The sequence below is a fragment of the Notothenia coriiceps genome, unplaced genomic scaffold, assembly GCF_000735185.1.
Source record: "Notothenia coriiceps isolate Sejong01 unplaced genomic scaffold, NC01 NC01_scaffold00010967, whole genome shotgun sequence".
Classification (NCBI taxonomy): Eukaryota; Metazoa; Chordata; class Actinopteri; order Perciformes; family Nototheniidae; genus Notothenia; species Notothenia coriiceps.
The window spans coordinates 108,127-122,792 of NW_011343668.1; the positions used below are offsets into that span (position 1 = coordinate 108,127).

The 14,666-nt window shown below is 41.4% G+C and overlaps 1 protein-coding gene across 1 annotated transcript in view; it reads right to left on the reverse strand.

Moving 5' to 3' along the window:
* LOC104946315 (unconventional myosin-Va-like) overlaps positions 1-14,666 on the reverse strand; it is a 66,217-nt gene that overhangs the window by 33,812 nt on the left and 17,739 nt on the right. Inside the window, exons 2-13 of the mRNA XM_010772103.1 lie at positions 6,623-6,789; positions 5,844-5,941; positions 5,666-5,752; positions 5,175-5,283; positions 4,763-4,974; positions 4,021-4,177; positions 3,501-3,740; positions 3,154-3,402; positions 1,641-1,734; positions 1,381-1,526; positions 962-1,075; positions 679-813 (exon numbers count right to left, since the gene is read on the reverse strand). Of these exons, the coding sequence (XP_010770405.1) occupies positions 679-813; positions 962-1,075; positions 1,381-1,526; positions 1,641-1,734; positions 3,154-3,402; positions 3,501-3,740; positions 4,021-4,177; positions 4,763-4,974; positions 5,175-5,283; positions 5,666-5,752; positions 5,844-5,941; positions 6,623-6,789 (1,808 nt within the window). The remainder of the gene's footprint in view (positions 1-678; positions 814-961; positions 1,076-1,380; positions 1,527-1,640; positions 1,735-3,153; positions 3,403-3,500; positions 3,741-4,020; positions 4,178-4,762; positions 4,975-5,174; positions 5,284-5,665; positions 5,753-5,843; positions 5,942-6,622; positions 6,790-14,666) is intronic.

The following is a 14,666-nucleotide window of genomic DNA, read 5'->3' on the forward strand; positions in this document are numbered from 1 at the left end:
CCTATATAGTTGTTAATATTACAAATATAGTCGGATGTTCCATCAGTGTTTGATTTATATAAGCTCCTTAATGCATGATATTACAACAAACTAGGATGTTTCTCTTTATGCATGAAAAAAATCTTTTCCAAGGTTTTCTAATTGGAATTTAATATGTTTAACCAAACCAATGAACAAAATGAAATGAATTATTAATCACAGACACACCAAAGTGTAACATGTTTATTGAGGGACCCCCTTAGTGGTTCTAGGAATATTTTATATAAAATTGTGTTTTCTATTTAACTTATTTTACTAAGATTATTTTTGTAATCATGCCTGGTATTTTTTTTAATTAACCTTTTTATTTATTTTTACCTCACGTACCCCCTGCAGTACCCCAACGTACCCCTAGGGGTCCGCGTACCCCCATTTGAGAATCACTGATCTAAATAATGAATGAACTAATGAATGAAGTGATGTTAAGGTTATCTAAAGGAGAACCCTTTTTGTACTTCCTGTTCATGACGTGCTTAATGTAGATATGTCTATTGTTAATACTTTTTCATCAGGACCCATGCAACTTAGTGTTAGAAATCCTTCAACATGGATTAGCACGCTAGAATGAGACTTTTAACTCTAGGTGTTGACTTGATATGCTTATATGATATATTTAGAGCCCGGGGGGGGGGTCCGTACCCTGGCTCTAGCCCGATGGAACTGGTCCTCTTTGTTTTCCAGCTCGTTGCGCAGAGACTGCTTCTCTTGCTCGAGCTCGGTGAGGCGCTTCTGCAGCTTCAGGGTCAGCGACGTGTCTATTCCCCGAGTCACATCCTGCACACGCAGACATGTTAGGAGAGAGCATGGGCACAATGAAAAGTATTTAAAGGGATATCACTGAATGAAAAGCCACTTTTATCAGCAGCAACTACCAGTGGAAACCAGGTGTGTCCTCTTATAAAATACAACCAAACAGTCTTACTTCCGCAGCACGGGAACCTTCCTCCAATTCGGCGTACTCCGAGTTGTATGTGTACTCTGATTCGTTGCTGCTGTGCGTGGAATCTTTTCTCCTGTGACCAGGCTTGGAGGCGTTCTGCAGATTAGAGAAAAAACAAGCTTTCTAATTTAGAAAACATCACATTTTGAACAAGAGATAATAAGAATGGGAAATAGAATAGGGATTTAATGTGATATGACTTCAGACAGTTGGTGCAGCTAAGTGCAGAATATTACCAATTGTATGTTCTGCTGTTCTAATGCAGAAAGATATTCACCAATGGATCAACAAAAATATTGTTGTCTCAGTGTTTTTAGCTTTTTATGAAGTTGTGTGACACGGACATAATGTCTAAAAAATGTCATAAAGATGTCTCGTAATATGGACTGTGTGTCTCTCACCGAGGAAGCCATCGCCTCCTTCAGGTCGTCATATTTCTCCTCCATAAGCAGGTGCTCCCTCAATAGATTCTGGTAACGAGACCGTTCCTCATTCAGGTCGGTCTCGAGCTGCTGGGTTTCCTGTACGATCGCGTGAGCCATTTTGTCTGAGGGAGAAAACATTAAGAATAAGCAGATACAAAAGAATAAGCATGCTGTATGGTTTAAGAGACAACTACATGTCTCTGGATGACTGGATTTATGTGGGGATGTTTACAAACCCGTCATCTGCTGACTCTGTTCCTGAATCATCCGGTTCAGGTCGTTGTTGTCCTTCGTCAGGGTGCCGTTCTGCTTCTTCAGCTCCGAGACCATCTACACACACGCACAGAGAGAAACCAACAACCCTTAATCAAATCTATAGATCAAGGTGAATGTCATCATCTTGAACATAAACATATCTCTATAATCCAAGATAAGTCCAAGATGTCCATTTATTTAGCAGATCTGTAATCTAACACTCCAACAGCAACTCTCAAAACACACAGACACACACACAGTGCAGTGACACCACTCTACTCTATCTCCAGTGCTCACCTTCCCCAGAGCAACTTGGCCCACCATGTGCCCATTTCCCCCTGGTTCGCTTTGCCTCCTGAATTGGGGAAACAATTTTTTCCCTCTTGTGTGCAAATATGCATATCTATGTAAAAGATTCCAAGAAACTATGGGAAATTGTTCTTGTTGGGAGAAATGTCTATTGAACTTAGTTTTAAGCTATAAAAAGGACAGCTATATCTTAGGAGAGAAACAAGAGGAGGTTCTTAACGGGATAGTTTGATCTTAATAAATGTGAACTATGCCTTTAAAGAGCAACTTGCAGGTTTTTTTCTTCTTCTACATTTATGCTTAAACTTGCTTGAAAATTACAATTAAAAAAGTGAATGCAGGATTTGATATGTTTTACGAGACATAAGGGCAGGAATTCAGAGGGAAAGGAGCAATTTTGAGCTCTGCTCTTAAAAACGGCTTTTTTTAAGGTCATACGTCAAACAGTATTACATAACAAAGGGGAAACATCTCCGCTCTCTGACCGCGGGTATAGTTAGTAGTTGCGTTGAGTTGAGCGGTTGTGTTTTAGTGAGCTGGTATTTTTCGGTAGTTTTACATTGTATTTCACCATTTGTAATCATGGTGCAGTATTGTGTTTGTGCAGGTTGCACAAATACCAGCCTGTCAAGACACCGAGTCCACTATTCCCCTAACAGGAAAAGAAAGCTAGCTAGCTTTCTTTTCCTGGGTTCGTTTTGTGCAGACAAAGAGACGGGACTTCGATGCTCCCCCACTTCGCTGCTCTCTCCCCCCCCCCCCTTCTGTGTCGAAACTAGCATTGTGATCCATGTTTATTAATACGTTACACCGGCCGCTCTCCCCCTTGTTTCCCCTTTGTTACGTCACACGCGGGAGGTCACGTGGGGAGGCTTTTTTGATGCGGAAGTAAAAATGTCTTACAAAAACGACACCAGATGTCACTGTAGTGTATATTTACGTATATATATTTTTTAAATCTAGTGTATTCATCATTTTCCTACACATTTATTCACAGGTGTCTTTAACCTGGAAGTTGCTCTTTAAGTAGAGTTAATAAACACATTTTTGGGGAAAGTCTAAATCTAAAATGAGTTCTGGATTTGGAAATCGGCTATTGTACGGAAAACATGTACCACTACACTGCAGAGGGAAGTGGAGGACCAGGACATCTACAGGTGACTCGACAGATGGATCAGCTCTTACCTTCTCCATCTCCCCCCTGTAGGTTTTGGCCCAGTCCTCTATGGTCTTCTTCTCTTTCCGAGTGGTAGTCAGCTCCTTCATCAGCTTCTCCAGCTCCTCCTGCAGCGAGTTCAGCCGGATGCCTTTGGTTTTGGCGTCTTCCTCCACCCCCCGCAGCCGGCTCACCTCTGCACGCAGCTTCTCGCTCTCCGCCGTGAAGGAAGTCTCCATACCCACCAGTCTGTCTTTGACCACCTTATGGTTCTCTTTCTTGAGGCCGAAGACAGATCACAAGACAGAAAAGTGAAACACACAAAAGAGGAAAAATGTCTCAACACGAGGCCTCCAACACAAAAACTTCCCCTCACCTGCTCGTCGATTTTCCTCTGCAGCTGCATGATCTTGTTCTCCATGCCCTTGTTGAGCTTCTTGAAGTGCTCCACTGAGCGAGCCTCGATCTTCAGCTTCTTCAGCTGGCGCCGGGCCTTCATCCTGCGGAAACAGCACTGCAGGTAGACGATGGACTCCAGGCAGCGCTTGTACCAGCAGCGAGCCAACCAGCCGCGCACTCGCTTCTGGATGATCACCACCTTTTGCTCCCGCAGCAACTACAGACACACAGGAAAGGGTAAGGAGAGGCAGAGGGAGGGTAAGAGCACGTTGATATATTTTGCACAGTCCAATATATTCAGATTGTCCTATAAGCTAAATTATTTGTAATATTCCTGCTCATGTTAGGTGTTTCTCTCTGCTATAGTTGAAATCAAAGACATCTTGGGGGTAAACATAAGCATCACAAAGGTTTTACTGACTTCTCCCCATGACTTAATATTTAAAGCACTGGTTATGTTAAACATGATTTTCAGAATGTTGTGAAGTGTGTCTTACCGATTGGTACATCTGCCGGGCCATGTACGCTCGGAGGAGGGTCTGCACGACGAGAGCAGCAGCCTGCTTCTGCCGGTAGCGTCTCCTCTCCACAACCATCCTGTGGTACTTCTGGATGGTGGTGGCTGCCTGCGTGCGACGCATGAACTTGACGAGGCTGAGGAGACGAGAGATAAACACGTCAACATGTATTTCAACATTTAAACTTAAGGACTTAAGGATGTTTATTTATACTGTTCATGCTCACTGCTTGTAGCACTTCGGGATTTGAAATCAAATATGAAGTGCTTTATAAATGAAACCCATTATTATTATTATTATACAGTATTTAAACCTTATTTAACTGCCCTAATATTTCCCAAAACGTGTACCCAGCATTGTTTTATAAGGCAAGGCAAGTTTATTTATATAGCACCTTTCAACACAAGGCAATTCAAAGTGCTTTACAACAATGAAGGACATTAAGAGACACATTATAAAATGGCTTTTAAAAACACTGATTTAAAAGCAAAGATAATAAAACATGAATAACAGGCACATGAATCAAAGTTGCAGTGTGAGACACACACATCTGAAATGTTTCGCTCTGATTCAATCATTGCTAACTTTCTTTTTTAACTCATCCTTTAGTTATTTCAAGTGTTTCATGCTAAACGAACCCAACGATCATGTGTTGTTATAAAACAAACACACGATCTGTGCATATGATGGTTCTGTTTGAATGTCTGCAGGGGGCACTCACCGGCGGGCCTGGTACCCTCTGGTGAACCTCTGGACGGTGATGGCGGCGCTGCGTTTGCGCAGATACCTCTTGCGCTCCAGCCAGCAGCGGATGGTTTTCTGGATGCGGATGCAGGCAACACGCAACTTCTCTGCCCTCAACTTCTCCAGGTAGGCCACCTGGCCGGCTCTGAAGAAGATCTTGGTCTTACCAAACTGATATTTATCCTGGTCCTGGAGGAACAGAGGTCAGGAGAAAGACAGGGTCAGATTGACTAAATGGGACAGATTTACTGAGTGCTTATTGCCACTGTTTTTGCATAGAAGAGGCAAAACTTGAAACATATTCAAGATGTATATGCCTCGGAAAACTACTAATCCAGATGCTTCCTTTTTAAGAAACAAGTAAAAGGTAGAAATGCAGATGGTCTGACCTCCACCAGTTTCTCCAGAACATTTCTGCAGGTCAACCTCTTGTCAGTTAACACGTCCTTCTGCTTCATCAGCACTCTGTAACGGCTGAAGAACTCCTGGTACGTCCATCTTGACACACACACACACACACACACACACACACACACACACACACACACACACACACACACACACACACACACACACACACACACACGTAAATGAGTAAAGAGGAATACAGGTCTGCTTCGATGTTTGGCTTTCTGTAGGTAAAAATGCTAACTTCCAAATACAAAATAAGATTGCAATACATGCATACAGTACGGTGTAAAGCTGTGAAATGCATTCTGAAATATAAAAGTGACTCTCCCCGACTAATAATCCTAACTCAATACTTTCTTTCTATTATATTCCAAAAGTTATTGATATAACAATGGTGTATGCCTCTGTGAAATACAATATAACACATTAAAGAGTCTAAGGGAAACAGTAGAAGTGGATGCATCAGCACCTGGAGGGGAACCCTGCAGCAGAGATCCTGATGGTTTCCAGGACTCCGCAGGCTCTGAGCTGCTGCACCGCACGCTTAGGATCAAACCTGCCAACAACAGACAACCAGTCAATGACACCACCAAGAACTACACCTGAATATAAACAACAGAATATTAACAGAAAAGAGGAAGACTCACGTGAAGGCCAACTTGAAGTCATTGGGTTTGATGCAGCGGACGTAGTGCGGGGTGGTTGCGTTCAACGTTTCCATCAGCATTGCCAGGGAGTTACGAAACTACAAGAGAGCATCATCATCATCATCACCACCACCAACATCAGCTACATCATCATCATCATCACCACCACCACCACCAACATCAGCTACATCATCATCATCATCATCATCATCACACTTTTGTATTTTCTAACTAGGCTGTCAAATCATTGAAGCAAATCCATGTGTGTTTTCTCTTTAAATATAATTCATGTACATACAGTAAGTAGTGCCAATTCATTTGTACAATATAGGCATGTGGGTAAAGAGGACATCTAATATATTTGAAATGTGCTCTGATATCTACCAACACGCACTGGAACTGATCTCAATAAAATACTCAAGTCCTTAAGAACAGTACATTCATTCATTTCCACCAAGAGGAAAAACCAATAAACTCAAACACTGGAGGAGATATGACTTTCCTCTTTAGTACAGCGTACAGTTAGGGCTGGTTTTAAACATCCTCATGGACCCTTTCTTTTATGGAATATTAATTATTGGATTCTAACTGTATTTGTGTCGTTGTGTTTTGTACCCATTCCTTGTTATTCTCACATTTATCTTTTTTACTATATTCTCAGATATGTTTGTTGTTTTTACATTGTCATTCGTGTTTGTTGATTTGTGAAGCCCTCTGAGACGAATGTGATTTGTGATATTGGGCTATATAAATACATTTGAATTGAATTGAATATGAACCTGGCAGCCGACGGTCTTCTTGTTCTCCTTGCTGCTGCTCTCGCGGCCCTTGGCAGGTTTGACGCTGAGGCGGGTCCGTCCTCCGGTGCCGGGGCCCTGGCCCGTGGGACTGATGGCTTTCTCCCCGTCCTGGAACAACTCCACCAGCAGGGGGAACTGGGAACAGCAGCACACACACAGTCACACACAGAGCAGCTGATGGCAGCGTTAGACACGGCAGGCGTTGTTGATTTACTGAAATAAAAGGTTAACCACACAGCATTCTGCTCTGGATGTAATGTTAGATTAAGCTTCAGTGCAACTACAATGCTTATTTAAGAGCTACGGCTGTAGTGCCTAACAGTATCTTCTTGGCATGCGTATGGATTTCTCTTACCTATTGCATACGGCCTTACCGAGCACAGTGAGAGTTTTCATTTGAGCATTTCATACAAGCCTTTACATTTTTGACTTGAGTGTTGAGAACCACGATCATTTTTAAATGTCTAAAGTAATCAAGTAATCTAGTTTAGTTATCAGGTTTAAGATTGACATGAGAGTTAAAGGAAAACTTCACCCCAAAAATGATGATATCATTTACTCGCGCTCAGCTATGTGGATTTGTGAAGAAACTAGTCTTGACCTAAAACCTTACTATTATAAACACATCTGGATACAAAGTGTCCATGGTACGTAGGTGTCCTACTTGTCTATGCAAGGAGTGCTCAAGTGTGGGTGTTTTAAGCGAAAAATGCATGTGTTTGGTTAGATAGGATAAGTAAGCACGAGTTGTATGAGAATTTGTACATTTATATTTTGTAATAGTTATATTGTTGATAAACACCGCCCCCTTTTTTCAATTTATTCAGAAATGTCTCCCTTTGTAGGATTAATTATTTACCATGGAATGCGAGATTTTTTTTTTAAGGTAACACCAGACGCAGTGTTATTGATATAAATGTGGGTGAAGTATCCCTTTAATTCATCTTAGTTAAAGTGAGTAGATTGATGATTTGTTGGTTAGCAATTGTTAAACCTATTTACAGTCAAAGAGTTGTTATAATGTTTTTAAAAGCCAATAAAAAAAAATCTAAGGGTTATGCTTTCTCATATATCACGATATGCAGTGGCCATATATGAGTGCAAGGCGTTACCTTGCCATGAGGTTATGACATAAAAAGTATCATGTATGATGCACACACTCATCAGTCATGTTCCATATAACTGTGAGGTTATATGAGGAGGATGCCGTGTTATGTTCAGGTCGTCCTCCTGCCATGCTGCTTCTCTGGCCAGCGTCACAAAGCGGGATAACAAAGGCTTTACGTGCTGCACGCTCTCGGCATCGCTATGGAAACATAAAAATACCCTCCTTCCTTTGTCTCTATCTGAATTCCCTTTTCTCCTCCCAGAGTGCCTTTGGTGCTCCCCATGCAGCAAACAGATGCACACACACACACAACTTAAATCTCATCAGTGCCGTTAGAGTGATAATAACCCCAGAGAGAGAGAGGGGGAAAAGGAAAAGAAGCTAAAAGGAAGAGCTACAGGCGGACCAGCGTTGAAGGAACGCCTCTGTTTACCTTCTGCTGGCGGGGAAGGGTTGTCATGATGAGGACAGAACCAAACATACATGGACAACACATGGAGACAATGACATTAAAAGAAGAAAAAAATCAGTATTTCCCCTTTAAAAACTTTAAAACACATCACAATATAAAACTGAAAAGAAGATGGAAAACCAGGCAGACTAATGATGAGGCTGAGATGGATGGGAGGAACATGATACGTGCATGACGTATAAAGCATGTCTGTGGTTGGGAAACGGTCACAAGGTGGAATCGTATCTGTCTGATCGCATTCCTGGATCAATGCGTCATGGAAAATCTCTGCATCAGGCATTTCTCCAATGCACTGTATTGATTAGACTTGCAGGGAGACGTCAGCAGGAAGGAGAGCCTACTGAGTGTTCTGCAGGTCCCAGGGCAGTGTGAGCAATGCGGGTACAGTGGAGCCATTACACACTAGAGTATTTAACTGCGTAGACTTAAAGAAAGTTCCTGTTTTATAGCACCTGGGTTTTTTTTCATAGATTTTGGCCATCTACTTAGATCTGGGACTTAATCCACTGTGGCAAGAAATGAGTAGCAAGACAATTGCAGGTTTTTAACAATACCTCCAATTAGCCTACTTTTAGCCTGGTTTATCATTACATGAAATATAAAGGGTTCATTTGATGTCGCAGCGCTTAGTCGGGCGCCTCTGAATTGTTTTAACAAGGCACCTGCTTTTTAATACATGGCCACCACTAAAGCCTACTGATAGAAGCAAATTACTTCAATATTGAAGTAAAATAATAATTTTCTTTGTACTGTTGATAGGTTTCCGGATTAAAAAAAATTAAATGAAATGCTTTAAAAACAAATGGTTAAGGAAAATCTACATTTGAGCCAAATCGAATTGTTTACAGCATATTCAACCTTCCCCACGGGGAGTACAGATTCATCATAATCACATCACTTACTGTAGTGATGCACACGCTAGGTTTACTGTGAAATGAAGGATTATAAGCAATATTTTCAGGTGTGTTTACTTTGGGTTTCGATCATTTGGCCAGGGGGGTCAAACTCAATTTCATCTCGGGCCACATAAGCATTATGATTGCACTCAAAGGGCCGGTTGTAACTATAAGACTATATAAAAATACATATATAAATATTTAATATATATAAAATAATGTATTATATTACATCATTGCCTCTGCTTTGGATTATTATGGGATAGGGTAATAACTTAATAATTAACTACGTCTGAAAGCAGAAGTCTAGGGCAAATAATTGCAAGTCTCTTCAGTGAGAATGTCAAATTGGTTTTAAAGGAAAAGCCAAATTCTGAAGAAAAAAAAAGTAACATTTTGAAAAAAAAATTCTAAGGAAAAAGTCAAATGAGAGATGCATTGTGGGACATGTAATTTATGGGCAACGTGCTTCTGTAAATCGGCATGTAATCATATAATAAACATTATATTCTTTCAGAGCTCTTGCGGGACCAGAGAAAATGAAGTCGCGGGCCGGATTTGGCCCCTGGGCCTTGAGTTTGACACCCCTGGGCTAAACTGTTTAAAACCTTTGCTTTGTACCCATTGTTAGTACAAATTAATCAATACTGAGAGAAATCACAACCAAGACAACAACAACAAAAAAAAAAATTGTTATAAATCAGAATTTTCCTTTAACTGTCTTTACAGCTGAATGGCTATCAACAGCAGGAGCTTTATAGGGAACTCTTGATATACACCTTGTAGAGTCTATTAACGTAATCGTTATTTTGTGTAGTGTGTGTGTGTACGTTAGAACGAAGAAAGCGCCTTTATTATGTTGTGTTCCGTTTAGCAAAAATTACAAAACTAAATCCCCGTCCCTCCACTTTTCTAATAAAAGCAGACGGGCTCCACGCTGTGTGTATGAAGTCTACGTCAGTGACGAACCGTCGGTACTAACTTTGTGTGAAACCTACGTCTCTCTAAAGAAAGGTCGTCGTCCTGTCTGTCTCGTTACACAATAAGGATATGTGGTAAAAAAAAAAAAAATTTAGTAATAAAGGAATTTTCAAACAGGATTTCTTACGTAAAAGTAAGGACAAACAAACAAACGTTCTGGTCTTTACTATTCCTTATTCTTACCGAACCAGGATGACATTCAGAAGATTTAGTAAAATGACCCGCACAGAAACAGCATCATTCAGACGCTGTGTTGACAGACAAGTTGTTCCTCAGACGTAACGTGTCGTTTCTGTGTAAATATGTAAATGTATTCAGAACGGTGGAAGTCTTAATTCCTCAGGCTCGACGTCTAACTCGTCTCGTAACACCACACCCAACTGAAGAGAGGATGCAAGACGAAATGTAAAACACTGGACAGCTTGAGGTCACGGAGGGTGGTGTGATCTGGACTTGGACTGGGGATGTCTCAAGTGGGCTGAGACTTTGGGTCATACTTTGTAACATGTTGAAATACCGCTTTGTTTTTACTCTTGATCTTGTGGGCGAAAAAGGTCAGCATCAGTTAAGTGTACATCCTACCGTCGATCAAATGTTAGTTCTATACCTTACTAATACATGCTGTTGAGCTGATGAAACGTATCCTGTCGGGTAATGAGTCTGATTATGCAACTGATTAAGCCAACCAAGTACAGCGTCAGTCGACTTTGAGAAAAACAAGATATACAGGTTACTCTAACAAAATATTTAGAATGACTAATAAGGAACGGTTGCAATCCTGATGTGTGGTTAATCTTACACAACACACACCGTGCCACAACTAACACAATTTTCACTTAGCTAACTAAATTAACAAATCGACGTGAGAACGTATAAAAGGTTTGTTTGAGAATGGTCGTTGTGGATCAGAGAGAACACTCATCATGATCATGTGTTCATACTATAGTCAATATGCTTTCACTACGAAATACCGTACTAACGAACAAGTTGAACATCTTGCAAGGTAAACCATCTAGGTTTAACGGTAGAACTAAAACTTGACGATAAGTCCTACACACCCGCACAAATCTTTCACGTAAGCGCCACACACCATTCTATCACGAGAACAGCTCGAGGACTCATAACACCGCACACGTCGTCGTCTAGATACATCGCACATCCACATTCTAACTACACTAACACAACACAGCTGACACATCGACTAGTTCACGTCAACCACACCCACGGACCACTCTCACGTACAAACACATGTGAATCTCATGCTTCCTGGTGGTTCTACTTGTCTCATAATTCATGTTCGAATCGGGATAACTTTAACTCGTACTGTTCGTCCTGGACATATATAGTTTATCGTATACTCTTTTCGGGGTTTTTGTGTTTGAGATTCGATTACAACCCTGTTCGAAACCAACTTACATCTGACGTTTACATCTAGTTTAAATCGAAAAACTAGATTTATCTGTACGTCCACGTACCTCACACTTTGGTTCACCCATATGTAATGATCGACTCTGTACAGAATATCCACGCCCCCGAATATCATGTCGGGTGAGAGTGTAAATTTCCGTCTCCCGGAACGATCAAAAAAAACAATTGTAACGTCAAATATATAATTACAATGAATCGGTAGAATACAACCACACACATAGTTCTCGAAAGTGTCGCGCACGTACTGTCGGCTACTTGGGTAGAGTTTATGACTCTTAGAGTAGATCTCATCGAGAATTAACTGAGAGGTTCCCATAGGCATAAGGTTCTGAGAACTGTAAACTACATGAAGGTGTAACGAAATTGGATATGATAAACGCTTTCGCATGTGTGATGGGTTTGTGTGCTTACCAAGTTGTGCTTGAACCGAGTCCTCCTACCTCGGTCTCTCTATCGTTAAAGTGGGTATCGCTCTCTCGACGACGTCCTACACTCCTGAGCTAATACATAAGACGGAAAGTGGTAATATGTGTAGATGTCTATAAGCTGTTCGCATTCCAAAGTAGTCATATAAAGACGATAAGGATGTATTGTTCTGTTGGGACGCGAATCTCGCTCGCGTGATGCGTACGATAGAGTGAGATCGTGGGCGCGAAGGGAGGTAAGACCGAACATCAGGGAGTCAGCGGCAATAGCAGGAAGTCGGTGTGATAGTTCAACGAGGTTTTTGCTCAACTTAGCTTTACAGAAATCTCCGATGTCGAATAGTTGTGTGTATGTAGCCTTTCATGGGCCATTACGTGAGAGGACCTAGAAAATACTCTTTCACAGTGGGTGCGTAACAACATTTTTATCAGGCCACGACGAGATAAGTTATGTAAACTTGTTAAAACGACTGTTCCACCCGACGTCACGGTCATGGAGTATTCACACATATTTCTAACATACCTACACCGGGATAAGACATACATATGTGGTGTGGATATGTTGTGCGTAGCCGACGACGTCACGACACCGCGCGAGGACCCTGTGCGTAACGGCTGTTTCGTGCTGACCTTGATAACAATGGCAAAATTACCACTAAAGGAGGACACTCCAGGATTTGAGTTTTCGAAATGACCGTTACTGTACAACAATCTGTCATGGCATTGTACCCACAACATGACCAAATATAGGGGAATATGGACCTTATATCCAGAAAGTATGTAGGCGCGTATTCTTTCTCATCATACGCTCGAAGTGTTGTGTACCATTGGAAAAATGGTTGGACGCCGGTGGTGATATAGCCTCGTCTTATGTTTTTTTACTACCACTTTCGTGTTCCCCTTCACCCACGCATCCCTGCAATCCGAAGCGGCTCACTTAGGGTCCACGTAATTTTATCCTTAGAAACCTTATAAGGACTGGGTCTTAAAGTAATACGTTTCCCCAATCTACTAATATTAAATTCTTGATGCACCCGGTCATTCTCAATATAGTCGTGTACGCTGGATCTACCGCTTCCGAATGACAGTGACGCCAGTTCGGTGAATTGTTGGGCGAATGTTGGGTTTCTCTATCTCTGGCAATGGCGATACAAATATATTTACTTCGGATTTGTAATTCTCTCTTCTTCTGTAGACACTTATTTGTGTGTGAAAAGAAATTCAACTAGTGTGAATGTTTTTAATTAATGTAAAATTTTAATTTTAGTTCCCTCTCATCGATTTGACAGGAAAGAGGTAGTCTTTACTTTTCTGTACCTATGTTGAGGTGTGAGAGGGACAATATTGTGTGTGACGAAAAAAACAACGGCTCGTCACACTCTCATGGTCACACTGCGAAAGGACTCTCTTGTTCCTGTGCCATTTGGTTCTGTCTTACACGCTTCCGGTCGTTCGCACTCCTCATTTCCGTGTGAAGATCGTAATATATAAGATTTTGGTGGATAATTGTAGATGTACAATTTCGGTCTAGAAATTGGGTCTACATGCACGCCTCGAAAAACTTGTGACATGTTGAGCTTACGATACTTCGCAGCGGTGACTTAGTTTTCGTTCTCCGGACATCGATACCTATCGACGCCACGTGGACACACACCCCCCCTTTATTCTTTGACATTACATCACCTCGTCTTCAGGGTAGACCGTCGGAGTCCTTTCGTCGCGGGGAGGAGACCGGTACACCTCCATCACAACTGCAGTTTTACATTCTTTTAACCAGCTAGGTCCTCTCTCCAATCCAAAATAAATTTTCAGTATCTGGCTCGACTTGTGTGTGTTGGTTTGTCATTCTACATTTTTCTTGTAATTATATTTATTGGACTTACATTTGTTTTTTTTGATCTTCCGGAGGAGAACGGATTTACACTTTCTGAATAATTCGGTTTAATCGTATACTGAAGGTGTTAGGTACGTGAGACATAACAACCACAAGTACACATCTGTTTTATCCCGGATTCGGAATTTAGGAGTAGCGACCAAAATAATGTGTGTGTGTGTGTGTGTGTGTGTGTGTGTGTGTGTGTGTGTGGTGTGTGTGTGTGTGTGTGGTGGTGTGTGTGTGTGTGTGTGTGTGTGTGTGTGGTGTGTGTGTGTGTGTGTGTGTGTGATGTGTGTGTGTCTCCAACTCGTAAACCTGTTGTGTGTGTTTAGTTCACTGATAGCTGACAAAGAGAATATCTGAGATTGGTTCTCGTCTTAACCCATTCCCAATGTATGTCAAACGCGATTTGTGATTGTAGTAGTGAATTGTGTCTATGTGTGTGTCCGTGTGGTGTGTGTGTAAGAATTAACCCACATCAGGATTGCACCGTGTCCTTTAGTCATTTCTAAATTTGTTAGCCCCTAATTGGCCATTACTCGAGAATTCTCTAAATCAGATTAATGGAAAACAAATTGACGGGACGGTTCGCCCACACACACACCACACCACCACACACACAAATACTTTTACAGAGGAGTTGTCCTCTTGTTAACATATTTGACACAGAATAACATAAGTAGACAGGAGCATATTTGCGAAGCGAGGTTGACAGTATTTTTATTGACTCTTGTACATAACATTTTGTAGGTTGTAATCGTACGTTTTTTGTTTTTACTACTTAAAATTTATAGGAGCGATACTAGGCCAAAAACCCTAATGGGCAGCTACTTTTTT